The sequence below is a fragment of the Anolis sagrei genome, chromosome 1, assembly GCF_037176765.1.
Source record: "Anolis sagrei isolate rAnoSag1 chromosome 1, rAnoSag1.mat, whole genome shotgun sequence".
NCBI classification, from domain to species: Eukaryota; Metazoa; Chordata; class Lepidosauria; order Squamata; family Dactyloidae; genus Anolis; species Anolis sagrei.
In genome coordinates, this window is record NC_090021.1 from 143402562 (window position 1) to 143426792 (window position 24231).

At 38.3% G+C, this 24231-nt stretch overlaps 1 protein-coding gene across 1 annotated transcript in view; it reads right to left on the reverse strand.

Annotated features, from left to right (window-relative positions):
* SPTLC3 (serine palmitoyltransferase long chain base subunit 3) overlaps window positions 1-24231 on the reverse strand; it is a 78484-nt gene that overhangs the window by 32308 nt on the left and 21945 nt on the right. Inside the window, 4 exon segments of the mRNA XM_060785977.2 lie at window positions 544-668; window positions 7407-7555; window positions 9748-9902; window positions 13486-13677. Coding sequence (XP_060641960.2) covers window positions 544-668; window positions 7407-7555; window positions 9748-9902; window positions 13486-13677 — 621 coding nt within the window.

Below are 24231 nucleotides of genomic sequence, written 5' to 3' on the forward strand. Positions count from 1 at the left end.
GATTGAATTTTCCAGGTTGGAGGGAGAGTATTTTTAAAATAGAGAATAAAGGATTTCTGTTTATGTTTCCCTTTCTATACCCAGCTGCTTTAGGGACTATTAGAGTGTACTGGATAAACTTAGGTGATCTGTCTGCTGAATCTTTCTCCACAGCATTCTTCAATATAATGTACAGACTAAATGACTCTTAAGATTTTTTTCCTCATCCCACCATTTCTGCCATACCAGCTTTTTAAACCATCTTTACCTGACAAAGAGAAAACAGTCTTGTAGGTTATGCAGCCCGTTTTGTTGGCCCAATGTATGTCTAATGTCTATCACAATATGAAAGCTAGCTACCCTTGCATTTTGTATGATTTAAAGAATAAACTGAACAGCACTGGGACTCAATACTGGAAAAGATGAATGTACAACACCTTGAACTGGGTCATATTTTCTAAGGAATTATTCCATCAACCCAAAGGTATAAACAGTAACAGAAAATGGTTCTAAAGCTTCCTGGGAGACAATAAAGACAGTATTATTCTTAACGATGCCACTCACCTTTCCAACTAATGCTGGAATATTCATAGCATTTGTAGCAAATCCCATGCCAAATGTTAGTGATGCTTCAACACCAAGAAACTGTGCCACCATTTTTTCCAACTCCACATGTTTATCAAGGTTACCTGTTTAAAACAATTACAATGCTTTTAAATGTCTTATTAGTAAATCCCATAATGTGTAAATAAAAACATATTCAAAGTATTGCTTCAGAAGGAGAGGTTGCACACCTGTAACAGTAGTTCCTCGAGGGGTCATCTGTAAACTCACAAAACTCACTTGCACAGTGCATCATTCCGAACCATCTAGAGCAGTGGTTCTCAACCTGTGGGTCCCCAGATGTTTTGGCCTTCAACGCCCAGAAATCCTAACTGCTGGTAAACTGGCTAAGATTTCTGGAAGTTGTAGGCCAAAACACCTGGGGACCCACAGGTTGAAAACCACTGCTCCAGAGCTCTTAAATAAGCACTTTGGTAGTAACCCTGGCTACTTTACACAGCATATTACCACGGTTCGCAACAAAATACATGGTTCTCTTGTCACTGAAGCAGCAGTCAAGGGCTTAAGGAGATGTGGAAAACGATGAAAGGATAATGGTTGAGGTTGTGTGACTTTCCAGATGACCAGTCGAAGAACCACTGTTACAAGTATGCAAACTGTCCTTCTTCTTGGTTGCTGTGACTCACACAAATGGGAGACTATCAAGCTACTAACCACACGAAGAAGGAGTGTTGACAAGTGTCATTCCACACAGGAAAAAAAAGCACTGCTTTTCCAAAAGCAGTTTTTTAAAGACTTAAGTGTCCGATCTGTAATGAGAGATTAACGTTGAAGGCTGAGACCAGAAATCTCTTGGGAACGCCTGTGAAACTGCCAGTGCCATGCTTAAGAGTTCAAAAAGACAGAAAACTCCACCAATTTGTAGGTGTAAGATGGATGTATATATGGTTTGTGGGACGCCTCAATAATGTGCCTGACTGAAACAGATTATTATGCTATGAATAAAAATACCAGGTCATCAGTAGTGTTTGTAAACCTGGAAGTCTCACTTGCCCTTCATGAAAGGTAGGAAGATCTGGGCTGAGTGAAACTTCTGTTGCCTCTGTTTGGAAAGATGAAGGAGACATGCAGACCATGGTTTTCTGGGCCTTCGTGGCGTGATAAGAATGCCCCAGACTCCGTCCTGGTATATCTTGGCAATCACCCTCATGATAAGAAGAAAGGGAGGGAAGGCATATACTACAGGAAACATTGTTCAGTTGGAAGTGAAGGGATATCTAAAGAAAGACCTTCGGTTATTGCCCTATTCTTCTTATGGTGCTTTAGGGCTCATGTTGATGATCTGAAGCAACTTACAAAGCAGTTTCAAAAAACTTCCCTGAGGTGAAAAAGACTATTGATTATGGTGGCTTGTGACAGAAACTGTAGGTGACACATGGGACCAAGCTGCAGGCTCATAGTAGATCTTTCAGTACATTTTGCTTACTGGGATTCAAGAAAGTCTCCATGAGGGAGCATTTCCAAGATACCCAAAGCTGCTTGCTCTGAGTAAGATCAATGAGAGCTGATTTTGAGTAACTATAGCAATGTTGGAAGATTTAAGGGCCTCCTCTCAAAGGAGGATTTTATGATTTGAAGCTTGATTATGACATGCACAAGGAGTCTGGCATTATGGCCCTCTCTTTTAGACAAAAGAGACATTTTAACTAGTCATTTTTCTCAGAAATCTTTTCCCAATGGGAGACACAGAATTTGAAGAATGCTGAAAAAGCCATAAAATGACAAGGCTCTAGCACAGGATTGCAGCAGGTTATCAGGCTTAACTCTGTTCAGAACTAGTGCATATCATCTAATTGTTCTGGTTTGACAGGGACAATCCTAATCTTCTACCATATCACCTTTCCAAGTGTTCAAGTTTCTTTCTTCTGTACCCAATTCTTCCCTTCATTCTTGGTTTACCCCAGTCGCTGCAAACTCAGTTCAAAATGCAATTGTTTTGTTCTCAATTTACTCAGTGGGTAGAGAGGATGGGGGGGGGGGGGGGGGTGTCCTCTGTGATCTCAGGCAAAGACGAAATTTTTCAGCCTCTCCTATCTTCTGTGTTCCTCCTCATCAATAGCTTCTGCCATCTTGACCATCCTTAGATATTACTCGGCCGCAAGAGTCTTCATCTGAGTAATGTTGGAGGGTAGCTACAAGAGATGTTCAGCTCTTCTTGCATGCCCACAGGGTGAGAAAAATCATCCATCATTCTATGAGAAGGGCAGAAATGTTTTTTTTTTGTGTTCCTAAATGTATATAGACAGTTGGGTAGCTCCTAAGTCCCCTTCTATAACTATGACCCACAATGAGCTGGAAGGAAGAGCTACTACCTGGGAGATTACAAATATAACTCACCAGTGCACAAAAAAGCATTGAACAAGGAAGTATAGGATCCCTCCTTCCACAATGTTTTCCAATATGCTGCCACCTACATTATTCTGGTTTATGAATTCAGTACTCTAAGGGACAATTACAAAATGAAAATTATTTGGCCCACTTCAATGTATGATTACATGTGAAAACGCAACTGTCAAAAGACAGTTGTCATATCAAAACTATACTTATACAGCCTGTTCTCATATTAAAACTGTACTGCAGAAAATAATGTCACCTGGGTGGTAGGGGAGACGGTATCCTATGGTCAAATCTTCCCTAGAAGAATCTCTAGTAAGTCTAGAGTAAGTCCTTGTGCAGCCCTTTCATAGTTGGCCACTGCAATTTTGGCCACTGATATTTTGAACCCATCTGGAGTAAAATTGAAACTGGATTTTAAATTTTTGGTTAATTGTTTAGTAGGATTTTATGTTTATGCTTTATGATGTTTAATTTTATTGTATGGGTTTTTTTTCCTGACAGTTGGAAACCACCCTGCGTCCTCTTGGGGAGATAGGGTAGTATATAAATAAAGTTATTATTATTATTTTAGTTTTGAGAGGGCTCATTAAAGTGTAAATTATGACAAACCCTGCTGCATTGTTTTGAGACACTTCAAGTTCAAGGAAAATGGCATCATGAAGGTGATATTGCTAACTATATCCTGAAGTTAGCAATATTACCTTCATGATGTTATGAAAACATATGGTTGTGAAAGCACAAACAAACTGAGCATTCCCCAACAAATATGCAGCAATAACTGTCTCTTAAACAACAATGGGAACCAATTCTTGAATCAGTTTTGCAAAAGTCAAACCTGATTGACAAGAACAGCCCTTTTGCTCTGCACACAATTAGAATGGAACCTCTGTAGGTGGTAGGTGAGGTGTTAAGTAAACCTGTGAGGTACCAACCAGATCTTATCACTGGGAGGGTTGGGACAAGGCACACTGGGTGGGGACAAAAAACTCAGTTTAGTTTCAACAAATATCTGTGTCCATTTTCAGTGCAACACAATTAGGAGTAAAATGCACCTATGGTTTACAACTATGCATGATTTTCCCACAGTCACGAAGCAGGAACCTACATGTTCAAAAGTGATAAGTACAAAAGATATTACATTAGGACAAACAATATGAGTAGGTCCTTGGCACTCTTCGAGGGCATCACAGACTGCCCAAAATGGCAAAAGTCAAGAGAGGAAAAGTGGCTAAAAATCTTTTTTTTAAAATGGGTATATTTTGACATTAAATGATGAAGGAGGGGCTAGAATGGACTTAAAAGGAACGTTTTGAATGTTTCCGGAAAAGATCTCTTGCCAGAAAAAGGGCAGGGGGTGGTGGAGGTGAGCTCTAAAATGATGCATTGTTGACCTCACGTTACTTCCCCTAATCTTGTTCTTAATGGGAGAGCTGAACCTTAATTACTAGTTAACAACAAAAGATCCATGGATATGAGGTTTACAGTTTAAAGGGGTATTCAGACTTCTACATGAATCAATATGTCACAGTGTTTGGATTACTGGACTAGGACTTTCGGAGACGGTTTAAATCCAGTGATACCCACTAAGTGACCTAGAGCAGTGGCAGTGTCATACCTTCTCAGGTGTGCCACTATCTGTTGTTAGGTTGTGAGACTATGCATTATGAAGAAAACTTGGGATAGGGCCTTTTTTAAAACTCTGGGAGCCCAACAGGCCTCCAAATGTCCTCTATTCCCTCAGACTTTTGTTTTTGGTATTATGATCCCCCTGCGGGACCTCAAGGCCATAAAATGCCCCCAGGGGCAACAGGTAGTCCTTGGGGTGAAATTTAATGGTACAGTATGATCCCAATCAGAAAACAAATCAGGTATTAGTGATTTAGCTTGGAATGCACGGGGCTACATTTGCAGATTGAAGATAATCCTAGATTCAGTCTCCAACTTGGTAGCCCAGATTTCTGTGGTCTCTAGGAATGCTTTTGTCTAATTAAAACGATTGCATCAAGTCTTGGAGATACCTGATATAGCCACAATGACACATGCTTCAGTTATATCCTGTTTGTATTACTGTGGTATGCTCTATATCAGTGGTTCCCAATCTTTTTTTGCCCAAGGACCACTTGACCAGGGACCACTCTCCAACATTAGTACCAACAGGGATACGAATCAGTTTTTGCTCAACTTTAGATTTGGTTTGGTTATTTGGTGTACTGATTCAGAAAACTGCATTGGATATACCACATCAGCTCTAATTTCTGATACAGAACAAATGCCGCAGATACCATCTGCTCGCCCACAGAAAACCATACTTGAGTAAGCCTCAGCACTATAAGGTTTTGTGAGACCAGTCACGCTCGTTGCAACTGTGTAGTAAAAGTGAGGCTGTAGACCATATTTTAGTTCTTGTGGACCACTGGTGGTCCATCGACCACAGGCTGGGAACCACTGCTCTATATGGTGTATCTTTTGAAAAATGTCGTAATATATAAAATCGTTTTAATATTGCTAATATTAAATTACCTGAATTATATTTTAATGTTGATCACTTCTATATTTTGAGATATATTCTATTTGTTTTCATATGTAAACTGCTTGGAGTCCCATTTTTTCTGGGGTGTGTTTGAGGTGGGGTATACATGAAATTAATGATTGATGATAACTATAATAAAATCAATTCAAATATTTATGTGGGTAATAACAAGTTAATCCCTAATTTCTAACATTAGCACATAATTTTTCAAAGCTTACTGTACAATTTGTACAGTGTATCCCATGAATGGAGTTGTTATACAGTCAATTTGAGACAGATGTGACTCATTTAGAAATTTGAATATGCCAGCATGATTTTGTAATCTGCCATGAAGCCTATATAACCATCAAAATGATATATTAGGTCCTTGCAGGTGGCCAATTCTCTCACACTAGAAGTGACTTGCAGTTTCTTAAGTTGTTCCTGACACACACACACACACAAAAGCTTCCTGAAGCCCTTCTTGATTATCTATTGAAACATGATCGTCGTAAAGATTTCTTTCAACATTATACCACGAGGCTCAAAATAAGCTGTTCACACCTCAAAACACACTTATTTCTCTGTTTGTGATGGTTGGGAGAAGAGCGTGTAGTGTACAAAAAGTGCTTTAAGCTACAGCAAATTTGATCACACCAAAAATTCTCCCACTAATTATGTTTTTTTCAAAATCACTTAAAATGGGATAACTGCTTTTAGATTGGTGTGAAATGTGTTACTGCACCAATCTTCCATTGTACCATAAGCTGTGACACTAAGGAATATTACAAGCAGGTACACAAATCCAGAGATTCTAGTCAAACATTATTTCATGTTCACTAACACATTATTTTTTTAAAAATGAAAACTTTGGAAAAACATCTTGAACTGATAAAAAATTAAATTCATTGATGGAATTTGATGTAACACTTCGGAAGATTTCAAAGAATGCAATTTAGCATCATCTCATTGAGATAAGATTAACCTGTAGGGTTGATTCTCACATGAAAATTATCCTATACAGGCATATCAGATCATAGCGTAATAATAAAACCCAGGGCACACACACACACAAAATCTTCTCTTTCTTGTGTCCCTGTCTACCTGGAGATCCTAGTTTGTTCCATGCAGGCGTGGCCTGACAGTGCTTTTTCTTTTTTTGCGCAGATGCTGCCACAGGGCACATTTAGAAATCCAGCTAGTCAGATTAATAAGAGGGATGAGCTGGTGTCATTATTCCTGCAGTGTGTAATCTTTTCACCCTTCCCCCTGATGTATGGGGTTCAGTTTGCCTACAGGATCGCCTTCTCCCGTTCAATCAGCTCCAGACACTGAGGTCCTCAGGGCGTTTATTCCAACCAGCCAGAACCTGATTGGCGACTGTCACCCAGAGGACCTTTTCATCGACCGCCCCAAGACTGTGGGATGACCTGCCAGAATAGCTCTGACAGCTAAATCAGGTGCCAGAATTTAAACCCCAACTGAAGACCTATCTCCTCTGGCAGGCCTTCCCAGTCAGTTTTAACTATAACTTTTAATTCACGTTCTATGTTTATTGTGTTTAACTTTTGACTCAGAAGGGCGGGGCATAAATATGTCAGCTCCAGCTTCCCATGCGGGGACATGAGAAAAGCCTCCCACAGGATGGTAAAACATCTGGGTGTCCCCTGGGCAAAGTCCTTGCAGATGGCCAATTCTCTCACACCAGAAGCGACTTACAGTTTATCAAGTTGCTCCTGACACACACACACACACAAAAAGCTCCCAAGACGATTATTCTGGTAGGCATGTTTATAAGCCATTTCACTTAAAAAGGCTTATGTTTGGGGATGGGTGAGTCGGTTGAAAATAAAGAAAGGAATAAATAAAGGAAGCAGCCCAAATAGATTGTACCAACTTTATAGTGCATTGTGTCATAAAGGTAGTGATCAAAAAAAGAATGATTTTTTTTATTTACCCATTTCTTGTCTGGTGCTGCACGTTCCTGTGCCATATTTATCTAACTCTTTCTTCACATTTTTTATAGCACTGGGCTCAATTTCTGCAAAGCCGAGGTAGTTATATGAACCCATGTTGATAACATTCTTGATTGTCCTTCCAGTAAACCTACCAAAAAGGAAAAACATTTGAATTGAAATATTACACTGTAAAACATATAGTATTTCATACAGTCTGTGAGTAAATATAATTGAAAATGTCATATTCTTAGAATCAGATTTTGCTTAGATGAAATAAGCTAGTAGCTTCAAGATTCTCAAATTCTCTTGTGGACAACTGGATGCCTTATTTCCTTGGGAAAGAATTCTAAGGATGAGAGGAGGGGGTTGCACACAAGGATATTAATTGGGTAGAAATAGTTCTCTCTGCCCCCACAATTCTTCTATGAAATAAATGTATCAATAATATAAGCTACCACTTCATAAGCAGAGCTGGGCTTTTGGGACTCAAAGCATGATTTTTCTGCTATATTTCTTTCTTTCTTTCTTTTTTAAATTATTTAACATTATAATATACCCACAATACACATTACAAACATGTACACATACATAGACATCCCGCCACCCACAATACAATTACCCTTCATTCTGCCCCCAGTGCAACCCACCACCTTGGCTTCCGTTACTAATCCTTGCAGAGTTTATGCACATTTCATTTACCCCTCTATATTTCTAGGTCAATAAATTTCTTGTTTTTATCTCTTAAATCCTCCCATCAGATATGCTAAAGCCAGCTTCCAATTTCTTCCAAAAACTTAATGACTTTCATGTTTCAAATTACTAGAAATCTTGGCCATTTGTGCATAATCCCACAGTTTATTCCTCCAATTTTTGATGCTTAACTTTTTTTCTTCACCTTTCCAATCTTTGGCAATTATAATGCATGCAGCTGCAAAGATGTACTGGCAATGTATTGTCGAAGGCTTTCATGGCTGGAATCACTAGGTTCTTGTGGGTTTTTTCGGGCTATAGAGCCATGTTCTAGAGGCATTTCTCCTGACGTTTCGCCTGCATCTATGGCAAGCATCCTCAGAGGTAGTGAGGTCTGTTGGAATTAGGACAATGGGTTTATATATCTGTGGAATGGCTGGGGTGGGGCAAGGAGCTCTTCCCTGCTGGAGCTAGGTGTGAATGTTTCAACTGATCACCTTCATTAGCATTTGAAGGCCTGCCTGAGCCTGGAAAAATCTCTTGCTGGGAGGTGTTAATCTGTGCCTGGTTATTTCCTCTCTGTTGTTTTGCTGTTGTAATTTTAGAGTTTTTTAATACTGGTAGCCAGATTTTGTTAATTTTCATGGTCTCTTCCTTTCTGTTGAAATTGCCCACATGCTTGTGGACTTCAATGGCTTCTCTGTGTAGTCTGACATGGTGGTTGTTGGTGTGGTCTGGCATTTCTGTGTTCTCAAATAATATGCTGTGTCCAGGCTGGTTCATCATTGAAATCCACAAGCATGTGGACAATTTCAACAGAAAGGAAGAGACCATGAAAATGAACAAAATCTGGCTATGTGTGCGCATATTCAAAGTCCTTGAGGGACTGGTGGAGTTCCCAAGCTTGGAAAACTGCTCATTCTTGTCCAATTTTTCTTCCGGTCACCAATCTTTTCTTTTCCTTAATTTCTTTCCCATTAATTTCAATGGGAGGAGGAATAGAGCTAGTAAAGGAATCCCCTCACCCCCATACCATGGACTGGGAGGGTGCTCTGGATCTGGGAGATCCAAAATGGTCTCTGCATCGACATCTCTGTGATCCCACTGGAACTGACACAGTGATGGTGCGATGATGAGTCTGTCATTACAGGTAGGAGGCCTTCAAAATGAGCCTTTCCATTTCCTGAGGCCTTGGAAATCTACATACTTCTGGGAAGCTCTGGTTTGAAGACCAGCCCTGGACATTATTTCTGAACTTTCTGTTTATATATATTTTATATTAATCTATGTCAAAAACCTTGTAACATGAGCCTGGATATATATTTTCAACAGGAGCTGAACCTTCAACTGGTGTAAGCAAATACCTTTTGTTGCCTGAAATAATAGCCAGGCATTTAGTAAGGCAAGGAAGGTGGCAGCGACTTGTTGAAACCATTTTCAATTTCAGGTTTACAGTACAGAGGAAGAACATTTCTCAAAATGGACAGTAACTAACACTGTGTGGTTAGATTCCTCTGGTTTTGACAACAAAACAAAATGACAATGAGCAATAACACTGTTTGATATTAAGAGAAAGGGAGGAGTAGAACAGATGGGAATATACTATTTATCCTCATTGATCACTATCTATACTTATCAGCCATGACCCACCTAAATGTCCAGTTGTAGTCGTCTGAAACACGTTCCATCAGATCAAATTTTGGGCCAGGAACACTGCAGATAGGACGATTCCAATTGTCTCTTATTCTCATATACAGATTTCTTGTATAAAAGTTTTCAAAATCTTGATAGAGTGGTACAAAATCCTAGGTTTAAAAAAAGTCTCTCTAGTTAATATATCCAGGACATCAGATATTTAAGAGTACAAGGAGGGTAAGAAATAATTAATAATAACAACAACAACTATGATAAATGATTACTGATACCTTTGGTTCTCTTGGTGATAGCTAAAATATATGCCAGAGACAATTGACTAGGGTTTAGGGCAGTGGTTCTCAACCTGTGGCCCATGGACCACCAATGGTCAAGAATGAAAACATGATCTGTGGCCTCACCATTACTACACCGTTACCTCAAAACCATGTGGCAACGAGACTGACTGCAATTTTCTAAATTAGTACTCCAACTAACCAAACCGAATTTGGTCAATTTTAGTACCTTTTGGTACTAATGTTGGAGAATGGTCCCTGTTCAAGTGGTCCCTGGTTATAAAAAGGTTGGGAACCAGTGGTTTAGGGGATGAACTAGCTCTTTGAATAGTTTTGATTACTCATCTTTCTCCCTACTTTTTAAATGGCAAGGGGCAACTTTGCCATTATTTTATCCATTCTAGGCAAGTTTAGCTCCAGACGTGACTTCCTTAAGGTAGTGTTTCTCAAACTATGCTCCTCCAGGTGTTTTGGACTTCATTCCCAGAAATCCCAGCCATCTTACCAGCTGTTAGGAATTGTGGGAGCTGAAGTCTAAGAAACCTGGAGGAGCACACTTTTAGAAACTCTGTCTTAAGGATTAACTGGCCACACCAAGGTTATTTCCTTTAAGAAAACTGAAGTTATTTCTTTAAAGAAAAGGGCCTAAAGCAGTGGTCCTCAACCTATGGGTCCCCAGATGTTTTGACTTTCAACTCCCAGAAATCCTATCAGCTTGTAAACTGGCTGGGATTTCTGGGAGTTGTAGGCTAAAACACCTGGGGACCCACAGGTTGAGAACCACATTTACTCACTAATAGACTTATAGTAAAGCACACCACGGAAAGAGGGGTCTGGACAAGCCCCTTGCCCCCCAAAAAACCCCACCACAGAACATCCTGGAATGGGAAGCCAAAAGCCAACAATGGCAAGAACAAGACAACTGAAAATACATGCAAACAATACATGCAAATATAAGAAGCAAAATACTATCTATTGAATGACAAGAGATACAAACAGTAAACAATTCAAATCTCTGTAACAATCATATAAATTCATGTATAAGACAACCTCTTGTTAAGTTGAGGACAGGTTTTGGGACCCAAATTATGGATTTTGATATTACCTGTGGATAGCTGCCCCTGGCTGTCATTGCCATTTCTCCACCCAGCAATTCAAAAAGGCCAGAAGCGTCAGAGTGGTATAGGGATTGGTGCTTCTTTTAGGTACTCTTGGGACAGATTGCACTCTTGTCTTTTGCCATTCGACTCAGATAAGACTATGGTTCTTTTTATTATTATTATTATAAGAGTTAAGGTATAGTATGCACATTCGCCTGTGGATGTTGTTTTTTTTTTTACTAAAATTTCTGGATTTATATATGAGTATATAGGGCATGTGAATGCTATTGGGGCCCCTTCTACACTGCCATATAAAATCCAGATTATCTGATTTGAACTGGATTAGATGGCACTGTATACTCTTATAATCAAGTTCAAACCAAATTATCTGGATTATCTGCTTTGATAATCTGGATTATATGGCAGTGTAGAAGGATCCTGAATGACTAACTGCTACCAAACCCTGTTTTGTAATCCAAATATTTGGACTGCATAAATTACTTTAAAATGCCACAACTCTGTTATTTTTGCTGCAACAGATTAAAAGGGACGAACCTCAATCACTCTTTGAAATTAAAATATTCATATTTGGCATAGCCTTTTTTGGGAGTAAGAATTAGAATGATTCAGTGATAAAACTTTTGTTTTATTAAGGTTTTGATTTGATACCTAGTCTTCAAGGGCTGGGCAGGCTGCAAACCTTAACTTAAATTGTGTCATTTGTAAGGGAGTGACATTTGTAAATATTTCTTAACAAAGTGCAAATATAAAAACAAGACAAGTCCTGGGTCAATTATAGGTAGTTTTCTATCTATTAGAGCCAGGACTTGTAACCATGTCTTGGTATTTTTTGTCTTTCTCTTTAGCTTTTCCTATGTACTGTATATACTCTAGTACAAGCCGACCTGAATATAAGACAAAGTACCTAATTTTACCACAAAAAACTGGAAAACTGTATTGACTTGAGAATAGGTCAAGGGTGGTAAATTTCAAAATAAAAATAGATACAAATAAAATTACGTTAATTTTCCCTCCCTGCGATAGTATTCCCCACATGCCCTACTTTTTATATTGTAAATAATAGTATTCTGTATTCTTACTAATGAAAATCATTTTTTAAAAATGTATTAATTGAGGCATCATAAGGTTAAATGTTTTTGAATATTTACATAAAACTGTAGTTTAAGATAAGACTGTCCAATTCTGATTAAACCATTATTCTAGCCTTCTTCAATGTAAATGTGCTTCCGTATCCTTCCAATAATATCAGAGTAAAATAATAACTGTAATAATAATAGAGTAAAATAATAAATGTAATAATAATAATGATAATGTAAATGTAGTAATAACAAAAATAGAGTAAAATAAATGTAATAGTAAAACAGAGTAAAATAATGAATGTAATATTAATATAGTAAAATAATAAATGTAATAGTAACAATAATAATCATAATTTTGGCTTAAAAACCTACTCTCCAATTATATATGAGGTAGATTTATAGGTGGTGCTTGCATTGATGGATGTGGCTGTGGCACAAGTTCATATGCATAGCAAGGTATCATCCTACCTTGACCAGGTGTGCACTAGAACTAGTTCACATCTATATATTTATTATCTATTATTCTCTATGGAAGAGGTGATCTGTGAACTTAATGAAATGTGAGTTAAATTCTAATAGCTATAATCTAAGAAAATAAGACACCAGTCAAACAAATCAGAAAAACGCCTAAGGGTTTTACAATATTTAGCCTAGCAGTTTAATAGATCTTAATAGATGCAGATGATTTCCACCTGCAAAATAAATACTAGAGACATGTGGAACAACATTACCTTATAACTAGATCAAAGTATTTCTCTATCTAGCTCAGGACTTTGAATGGCAGCGCTTCTCCAGACTATGAGGCAAGAAAGGTCTTTTCCTTCAGGTGCTTCCTGCTTCTGCCGCATTATTATTCCTTTTGTAACATCACAATGGAGAAGAGAGAGGACAGACACGCGAGTCCATGGCACACTGAGGCTTATTCCTACTCAAACGTATCTTGTAGCTAAACTAGGGTTTAGGACTAGACTACCATGAGCATTTCTCCTTATAGTGACTACATCAACACTTCAGATCAAGTAAGCTTGCTGACATGAAAGAGGAACATTTCTCCTACAGGAGTTTTTCATTATCAGGAGGTGATCCCTCATCAGTTCCAATTCCACATGCATGTACAATCCAGCCATCAGTACTTAAGAAAGACATTGTGAGAAAGAATGACGAGGTGGGGGGAAACCCTTGTTTTACTAGTTTGTTCCCTTCTTTCCTAGCCTCTTGGGAAGGGATTGGGCCATTTCAGTGGGTTTCAGTCCTACATACCTTTTGTTCTTCCCGTTCTATAGTGCCGACACATTTTTGTAATCCACAGGCTCTTAAGAAGTCTCGCAGATAACCAAATAACGTTCCTACGCCAAAACCCACAAATGTAAAGACAGCAACGTACATAGGTGCTTGTTCAAATGATTCATTAAATGGCCTTTTGTAAACAGCTCCGTTTGCTACACCGTTTTCCTGAAAATAGAAACAAGGACAATTATATAACAACAGTAATTTCATAAAGAGGAACACATGTCTCTGATTATATCGGTTTTTCAAGTGTGCATGTATCTCCTGCCCATTCACACTTATCCACTCTGCCTATCCGACCAAGGGTGGATTTACACTGACTCATAATCTGTGGCTGATCTGGTGTGCCCAATGCTGGATCAGCCCCAGGTATGGTCCACACATGGGATTTCCCAGCTGCTGTGCGGGTAGGAGGGAATCCCCATTGCCCAGGGGTGTTGGTGGATGGCCACCTAACTGTCTCCCGGCCAGCTGTGTTGCAGTGGTCTCCCTCCGCATGTAACCAGGAAGAACGAGAGATTAGACTCCTCCACCTTTCTGGTTGCACAGAAACCTATGCTTATGTTAGAACAAGATGCCCACAAAGGCCAGCAGCTCACATGGAATTTTGTGGCCAGCTGGCAGTTGTGACAACACAGAAGGTGAGGTAACAATCCAGCAGAACCAATAAGGTATTTACTGGCCAGTGCAGATTCACCTTAAGACTTGAAAGGCCAGATCTGAAGGAACTAGATAAAGATATCACTAAATTCCAAGGTAAGTACAATGATACCTTGACTTAAGTGTTTAATTCATTCCATGACTGAGCTCTTAACTCAAAATACACTATCTCAAAGCGAATTTTGCCCTTGAAATGCACTTAAATGCTATTAATCCATTTGTTCATGTTTTATATAAGACAATGTACTTTATAAATAATGAATGACGTATAAATGCACATTCACAAGGAATAAAAAAAAATCAACTTTAAAATGCTAGAAGCAAAGTTATGGCAAGGAAGCACAAAGCGGCATAATTCATTCCAGTCTTCCTTCCTCTCTTACTCTCTCTCCTTTCCTCTCTTCATGAAGCCAAACACACTAGGAATAAAAAGCACACAAATCAACTAATACCAAAGTTCCTCAAAGCGGACAATAACAAAGCAGACAGCAATCTCCCAAAGTGGACAAGAGCACGAGGCACGGCGGCTGCACCTTAAAGCCCCAAAGCCCTGTAACTTAAGAACTAGCACCTCTCTCTGGTGCTAGTTCTTAACTCAAAATATTGTTCTTATTTCGAAGTGAATAACAGGTGAGTGACAGCTCTTAATTCAAAACACTCTTAAGTTGGGGTGCTCTTAAGTAGAGGTTCTACTGCATCTGTTTTCGAAGTATGGTTGTGTGAATATTGGACAGTGAGGAAAGCTGACAAAAAATGGAGTACGAAAAACGGATGACACTAGAGGTGAATTGATTCCGTCAAGAAAGCCACAGCTCAGAACTAGCAAGACACAAGGTGAAATACTCCCAAAGTGTCAACATGGGTAGCTGATGGACCCAGAACTGAACACAGTACTCTAGACAAGGCCTTACAAGTCAGAATATAGTGGGATTATTGCTTCTCTTGACTTGGAAATTATGCTTCTATTAATGCAGGCTAAAATAACATTTATGTTTTAATGCTGAGCCATGAATCACTCCCATCTGATATCTGTGCATTTGCACTTCTCCACTAACCTCTGTCCTGAAACTATTGCACAAGCTCTTAGCTCTCTGGGTTCAGTACTTATTACTGTTCAGGCTAGGAATTTTTATGATGTTGTGTTACATTATTGTGATGTGTTTATTTTATTTTTGATTTGATTTTATTGTACTGTGATTCCATCTATGTTGTCCGGGCTCATCCCCATTGTAAGTTACTCCCAGTCCCTTTGGGGAGATTGAGAAGGGGTATAAAAATTAAATTATTATTATTTATTATTATTTTCTACCCTATTTCCTAGTTTATCTGGATCCATTTGAATTCTGTTCCCGCCTTTAAATGACACATGTGTGGGATGTTTTTATTCTCTCATGAGAGTTTTCAATACAAGCTGGGATAATGCTTATTTCTACTGTCCATAGTTTGGATGGTTCCCCTGATAGTGTGCATGGCCTTGGTCATATACCCTATATACTCATGTATAAGTCTAGAAATCTTAGTCAAAAAACTAACCCAAAATCCTAAGATGACATATTTATGGGTCAATGTAAGTCCTGCACCTGAAATCTTATAAAAAATGAACTAACCCCTTGGGTAAAGAATAAGGAGTGATGGTGGCCAGGAGTATCTCGTCCCAAGGCAGGTTTGGAGGTTTCCCTTCTCTGAAGAATGATCCTCAACTTCTCTACGAGTCATGTCAGAATCCATAATTTTTGACCAAAAAACTACACTTGATTTGTTCATGAGTTCAACTTATAAATGGGTATATATGGTAAGTTTCCAGCTAACCTGAGTTATTATATTACGGTATGTTTCTTATTAGGTTGAGTATCTCATTCTCTCCTTTTCCCTGATATCATCTTAAATTGCCTGAGAATTGTGACCATACACTATAACAAAACTTGAAGTTCAGGCACATTTTGCCATTTCCATCAGACCATTTCCACATGAACAAACTAAAAGTTTTTTATTTTATTAAAATATTTGTATATTCTCTATGTCAATATATTTGAGAGCAAAATACAATTACTAAAGTAAAAAAAATTGAAATGTGAGTCAGTAAAGCTATTTTATAATCTTAAAAACTAGATGGTAAACTATCTAACAAATTAAAACAAGCGGAAAGAATTAAAACTAGACACATGTACGAACCAGACAAAAATCATTACATTTAAATACTAGAAGGCATAAATCACCCATTTGGATGGCATTCATATTTCGACATATACAAAAGGCCAAAACAAAAGGCATATTTAATTGCCATCATATACAGAGACCAATTCTAAATACCTGGAATAGATATAAAAAAGAATTTATACAAAGATACCAGAGTGGCTATTCCCACATGAGGCATACTACAAAAGGGAGAACATCCTACAAGGGAAATGGTTAACCTACAGGGAGCTGATCCAGATCGACTTAGAAAACTCAGAAATGAAACCCCTAGAAGAATTGAATCAAATGGGCCTTAAATGCAAATGGCTTCAACATAGACAGCTGCGTGAGATATTCAAAGAAAAAACCTTGGGCTTTCAGACTGTGAAAACATGGTTTGACGTGGTGATGTTCCAGAAACCAAAAGGACTTATATCATATATATTCAAAAATCTACAGACTTGGCACACAGAAGAGGAAGGATTATTATTTATTATTTATTTAAAGCATTTATATTCTGCCCTTCTCAACCCGATAGGGACTCAGGACAGAGCAAAGCATATATACAACAAACATTCAATGCCGCAACATTAAAAAACCCTACAAATATACATAAACACTAAAATCAATTATCTCCACTTTAAAAACAATTGTTTAAAATCCTCTTAGATCCGCCAGCAAAAGTAGTAAAAGACTCAATGGTTAGATGACCTCAAAACATAGGAGAAGAGATAAAAATGGCTCAATGAGAAAAGACATGGAAGAGAAGAATAAAATACACGACATGCCAGAACCCAAAATGCATCTACATTGGTATCTCCCCCAAAAAGACTAGTGAAGATATACAATAGAACTGACAAATGGGTTGTTGTAGGTTTTTCCGGGCTATAGGGCCATGTTCTGGAGGCAATTTTTCTCCTGACGTTTCGCCTGCATCTATGGCAAGTATCCTCAGAGGTAGTGAGGTCTGTTGGAAGTAGGAAAAATGGGTTTATATATCTGTGGAATGACCAGGGTGAGACAAAGGACTTTTGTCTGCCGGGGCTAGCTGTGAATGTTTCAGCTGATCACCTTGATTAGCAGAACTGACAAATGTTGGAAATGTGGGAAAGAAAAAGGCAGATTTTACCATATGTGGTTGTTTGTTTTGTTCTGTTAGAAATGTAATACAATGGTATGGTTGCTAATGACACGATAAATAAATAACCATATGTGGTGGACATGCAACAAAGTAAACAACTACTGGAAACAGATTCATGTATATCTCGAATAGGTATTAAACACAAAATTCAAAATGACACTTCAACCACACCTTCTGAACATTCCAGATGAAGAACTAGAAAGGAAATTTGGGCAAAAAATCTCTTATATGACAGTGACAGCCCGAATAGTATATGCTAGATATTGGAAAACCACAGAGGTACCTCCCTTAGAAGAATGGGGATACATAGGGGATCCTGTAAGACTGCAGACAGGTAGGAAACAGATACTAATTTAGAGTGTATGATACCTTTATATCTACTATTCAAATAGAAGACTGTGACCTCTTAAAGAAAAAATATTATGTGAGAAATGATTATGGAACACTAATAGCTGGAAAATACTGCACTGTACACAACAAACACTTACAAATGCATGTCTATTTTAATAAATTAATAAAAAATAAAATCATTAGATAATTAGCTTAAAAAGAAATTGTCCTAGAATCTGTAAGAGGGAGAGGGGATAAGAAAAGTAAGATAGAGGAGACAGTAGAAGAAGAATAATAGAATGCAAAAAATAAGAATGGAAGTAACAATTGTCCTTCTCCTTTCCTCCCCCCTTCCCCTTTTTCTATTCTTTTTCTCTTCCCCTATCCAATCCTTATCCTACCCTTCCCCCCTCCCCCCAATAAATTGTATAGGCCTGATCTAGTAAAAAATAGAGGAGTTAGCACCCTTTTATCAAGTCAATGCAATAATACTACATCTCACAAAACCACGTATTACTACTTAGTTATTCACAATGCTATGCTTGAAGTCAAACTCTATCTTTAAGGGAGCAGCACTGTCCTCCCCTGTTGTCATAAAATTATACCACACATCAGTCCCTTTGATTAATTGTTCCTTTATGTTATCACTTATCATTAATCCATATAATTAATAGTTATGCAAACATTACAAAATAGTTGCCTTGGAGGCCTATGACAGATGACCCAAATTCGCTTATGAAGCTGCTCTTTTGAAAATATGATGTAACACCTTATTGTATTCTGTATAGGATAAATGGGATAGTCTCTATGTAAACAATAAAACAAAAAAGCAAACACAGAAAGAAGGGCATGGCAATATTACCTAAAATGAGTTCCGGGTGTCTGAAGATTGATGCCAATCTGCTCTGTGTTATTTGGAGTTGTTGCTGTTGTCTAAAGGCCCACACTGACATATAACCCAGAATATCTGCTTTGAACTGGAATATCTGAGTCCACCCTGACATATATACCCAGTTCAAAGCAGACAATGTGGAATTTTATTCAGCTGTGTGGAAGGGGCCTAAGTTTATTAGAAGTGCATTGTTACTGTGCAACAAGTTATCAGGATACCTATTATGATACTACTAAATTATCTGCCAGAAAATATTTTCCATTAGTTAATTTATTCATAGCAGCAAGTACTGGTACTGCTGCTGTTACAAAGAGACTCTTCATAGCAGCTCAAGCTCTCTGATGTAGTGAACCTGTAATTGATTTTTTCCAATGCGCAAAGGAGTGGTACAGGTTGAGCCTTCCTTATACAAAATTCCAAAAGCTGAAATTCTCCAAAAATCCAAATTTATGCACATAGGTAGCAAAAATGGCGAAACCTTTGTTTTTTGATGGTTTAGTGAACACAAGTCTGGCTTCGTGTAAAAAAAATATTGAAATTGTTGTTTAAAAATTTGCTTTCAGGCTATGTGTATATGAACCATAACTGAATCTCATATTTAGACTTAGGTCTCATCTCCATTATATATGTGTAAATATTCCAAAACCGGGAAGGGGGGGGGGAGGAATGTAAAATCCAAGTATTTCACACAAGAATTACTTAACCTGTACCATAGTTGTGCCTGTAGGATACAGCTGTTTCTTTCTTTTCTGAAAACTAACCAGAGACAGGCAGCCAACTGCTGATGGGCTGAAACCTATTCATGGAGAAGTAGTTTGTGTAGCAATGCTTTAAATCAGGGATTATTAAAAGTTTTCCACTTGGGGCCTCTTTTGGCATGATAAATTTTTACATGACTCCAGGTATATAGGTATATAAAATAGGTATAATATCAAGCATTTACCGAGAGCAAATCAGCATTTGCAAGGCTTGCTAAACAGGATGACTTTCCTTTTTATGAAGTACATCTGAAGCTTATTTTGCAGTCCACTATAAACACTGCACAACAGATTAGTGTAAATGTCTAAAACAGTAACATCACAGGTACAAAGACAACAATGACAACAAGAGGTTTATGCATTTTCCCATTACTACATTAAGATTCATGCAATGTTGTACAACTAACACTAGACAGACATCTGTATGAGAGGTTAAACTGATACAATTCCAGTGTCTGAAATAGCAACATCTACAAACTGCAGAACATTTCAACCTTCCTGGAGATACAATCCCTGGCTTATAGGCAGCAATTCTGAAATTAAAAAATCAAGTGAAAATTGGAAGGAGAAACAGTTGACCTTTTGGATATACTGCCAAATTCCAAGATTGGCATGCCAAGGAAACTAGCGTTTGATAAGTAGATTTCTTGCTTATAAACAACAGTACAAACAAATCAATGACTTGAAAAACCTGTATTATCTTTCACACCCTTTCGAAGACGAATGGCTAATTTAACAATCTATATCTTTATGTACCCAATTATATCCTGTTACATTCTTCTGATCCCACTTTCACAACTATGCATTTAAATATTTATGACTTTGATACTGCATCTCATCAGTGCATCTGAAGCGGTAGATTGAGATCCACAAAAGGTCATGATGAAATAATGAAATTGTAAAGGTACTGCTAGACTCCTCTCTCCCTTTCCCTTTTTTGTGCTATTCTCTTTAAATCATCAACCTGTACTTGGTTGAGATCACAAATTAAACATTATATAACATGCTTATCAGATCTTTGTCATACATTAATACCATGCTATTCTCCTAATGGTGTTAAAGTCCATATCATATGACATATAAGCAGGCAAACATACCCTGGACAGTGTCTAGTATTGTCAATGTGCTAAATGAACAAGTTTCTGTAAGTGCAAGTGGAAGGATGCTATCCCATTTCCTCCTACATCCCCTTCTACCATTCTGAAACTTTTTTTCCATTAGCACCACATTGGACTTAAACTCTTAACAGAGTTGCAGAGAAGAAGTAATCTATTTCTGAAGACCTTCAAATTCAAGCTGGCTAATTTTCCACTTGTTTTACACTATCTATTATACTTGTCACCTTCATGTTCTAACTTCTTTACTTGAGCCTTTTAATCTTCCCCTTTCCACAGGTCTCCATTATTTACCTATTCTAGAGCTGTGTTTAGATTGTTTGTTTTTTTGTCTATTATGCTAACACACACCTCCAAGGCAGTAGTTTGAGGACTGTTTCTTGTGACCACTGGAGGCTTATTTACACCAGGCAGGTTAGTTTGGAGTCAATTACATATGTGCTAAATCTGGGGCTGTTGTCCAAGAGGGTTGGAAAGCATAGATCCCACTGAGCTGCTACCTTGTCCTCTGTCCCACTGCATCTACTAGCTGGTCACAGAGGTCTGTGCAAATGCCTGGTTGTTGCCTGTTGTGTCTGTGGTGTCAGAACCAGGAGCCTTCACAACCTCTATGACAGGCAATGCCCAGGTATTTGTGTGGAGCTCATTGGCCAGTGGGGAGAGGCAGTGGCACAGAGACAAGTCTTTTCCTTTCCTTGCGCGATAGCATCTGTCTGAAAAGGGATTCAGTCAGAATTGGGTCTGACTCAGTTGTCCAGATTGCCCTGAAGCCCCACTATACTTCAGAGTGCCAAGCAAACTCCAGAGTATCTCCAAACTTTGTCTTAAGCAGGGCAAAGTCAGGATTAAAACTGATAAAAAAAAACTCCAGGCAATTCACTAGAGGTCTCTGTGTATCATGAAAACTGTCGGTGGTGTATTCACAGTAGGTCCAGGTTTTTGGTTCATGTAAACAAGCCCCAAATATTCTTTAATCATCATTTAAAAATACAAACAAATAAAATAGGATTAATAGAAAGAAACTACAGTGTATTCCCATTAAGGAAAACAAACACACCCAATTTTGTTACAATACACTATGTGCAGAATCATTAAGTCCTTAAGATGTGAAGACTACTACTTTGTTGCTAATATTCTCATTTTGGTGAAGGCATTTGAGCACGTGGTGACAATTTCAGATGTTTTTGGAGGAATCATATAATCTGTACCCATTCTAGTCTGGTTTCAGAGCATAGCACTGCATTGAAATAATCTTAGTGACCCTGACTACCATTTTTCTCCAGGTGAAAAATGGAGGAAGTGTGACTCCATTGATCTTCCTGTATCTTTCAGCAGCTTTTGATATGAGTGATTATGGTATCCTATTGGACAGATGCCATGAGATTGGGCACTGTGTCACATGTATGTTTGGAATGCAGTAACATCAATATACCAATGACACCCAGCTCTATTTTTCTTTGTTGTTGCAGTTGGGTGAAGCTATGCAGACATTAGGCTAATACTTGGATCCTGTAGTGTGCTGAATGAGTCAATATACTAAAACTGAATTCTGATGAGACATGGACTCTGAGGCTCTTGAGTATGGGTATTGATGATGTCCTGGATGCAGTTTCATTCCCTCCAAAAAACCAGGCGCATACATTAGGAGTACACATAGATTCATCTTTGTCATTGGGGACTCAGGTGGAATCTGTGGCTTGGTGTCTTTGAGGCCAGCTTCGACTGGTGTGTCAGCTATAGGCTTTGCTAGAGAGAGTAACTCAATCACTGTAACACATTCACTGGTAACTTCTCAAATACAGTACTTGTTAAAAAGGAATTATCTCAGCATGCTTTTCCAGGCCTCATAACATCCATAAATAATTATGGATAATTAATAAAAACCAAGTTAGATTAAGAAATTAAAGGATAATTTAAAGTGGAAGGAAAACTGTACTTGTTTTAATTGATACTAGATCCCATCTGATCTTGGAAGCTAAGCAGTTAGTACTCAGGTGGGAGATCACTAATGAATATTAGGTTCTGGAGGCTATATTTCACAGGAACCAACTAAAAAAATGAAATGCACAGATATAGGATGGGTAACACACATGGTTTGATAACAGTACATGTGAAAGGGATCTAAGAGTCTTCGTAGACAAGCTGAATAAGGGCCCTTCCACACAGTCATATATTCCAGAATATCGAGGCAGAAAAACCGACAATATCAGCTTTGAACTGGGGGTGCATCCAGACAACACCCAAAATGCACGCTCTCCCACATTTTCACATGGGGCATCCAAACGATGGCCCACATAAAAATGAATTTGTTTGGTACAAAGCAGGAAAACCCTGCTTTGTGCCAAAGTAACTTGACAGCTGGAAAGACCCAGGTCTTTCCAGCTGCGGGTGGTGTGGGATTGGACCTGGGGATCGCACTGCGTGACTTCCAGTGCCCACCACACAGCTTTCTCAGGTTTCTTGGGCTCCTGGGGTAAGCTTCTGTCTGTGAGCTCCAGCTTACCATGTGGGGACATGAGAGAAGCTTCCCACAGGATGGTAATACATGCAGGTGTTCCCTGTGCAACTTCCTTGCAGTCGGCCAATTCTCTCACACCAGAAGCGACTTGTAGTTTCTCAAGTTGCTTCTGACATGAAAAAAGCGAATGTGCATGGCAATTTACAGTAATATAAATGGCATTTACAGACATAGGACAATAAGCTTGTAAGAATCCACTGAAAAATAAAAAAGATCTTTCATTAGTTGGTTTTGAGCAAGTATTCTGAGATTGGTAAAGGAGGACACCTCCTATTATCTAGAGCAGGCCTGCACAATCTGTAGCTCTCTGGGTGTTTGGGCTCCCAATTCTCAGAAGCTCTCTAGCCAGCTGTTCCAATGGCCAGGAATTTTGGGAGCTAAAGTCCAAAACACCTTGAGGACTGCAGGTTGTGCTATTCTGCTCTAGAATGGTAACCAAACAATTAAAAATCTAGTGAATTCTCAAAAACAAGACGAAGATGGGGTTAACTTCTGTTAAAAAACAGGATATGCTCAGCATGTTTCAGTATACACTTTCACAAGGTGTGGAAAGAATATTTAGAAAATATGTTTCTAGAGAGTGGAAAACCCAAGAAGAATCCTGAACTAATAAGATTTTGAAGATATATTCTGTGTAAAAATGCACAAACATTTTTCTGCAAAGAAATATAATTTTCAGTGCCAAACATTCTGGCTTTTGCACGTAAGAAATTCATGCGTGAAGTTTGCGTGAAACAAGTCACCAACACATTGCTGCTCGGAATAGCATTCCGTGCGGAAAATGTTTTCTGATCAAAAAGTTCCAAAGCTGACAAACTGGACCTTACTGATGGAATATATGAAACAAGAAAAATTGATGATAATATAAAACAGAAGGAATTATGAACCAACATACCCTGAGGACTAAAAAGTTTGAGGAGTGGAAGAACGAAGAAATAAAGGAGATTATAGTCAACCAAACACAATGAAGAGAATTAGATGTCAATATATTATTATTATTATTATTATTATTATCTATATTACTATCTCTCCCCCACCCTGACTACTTCCCTTTCCATTCCCTGGAATCCCTTAGTGCCTGATTCTTGCCCAGTGCCCCTTCCGTTTCTTTTTATGTTACTAAAAAAAAA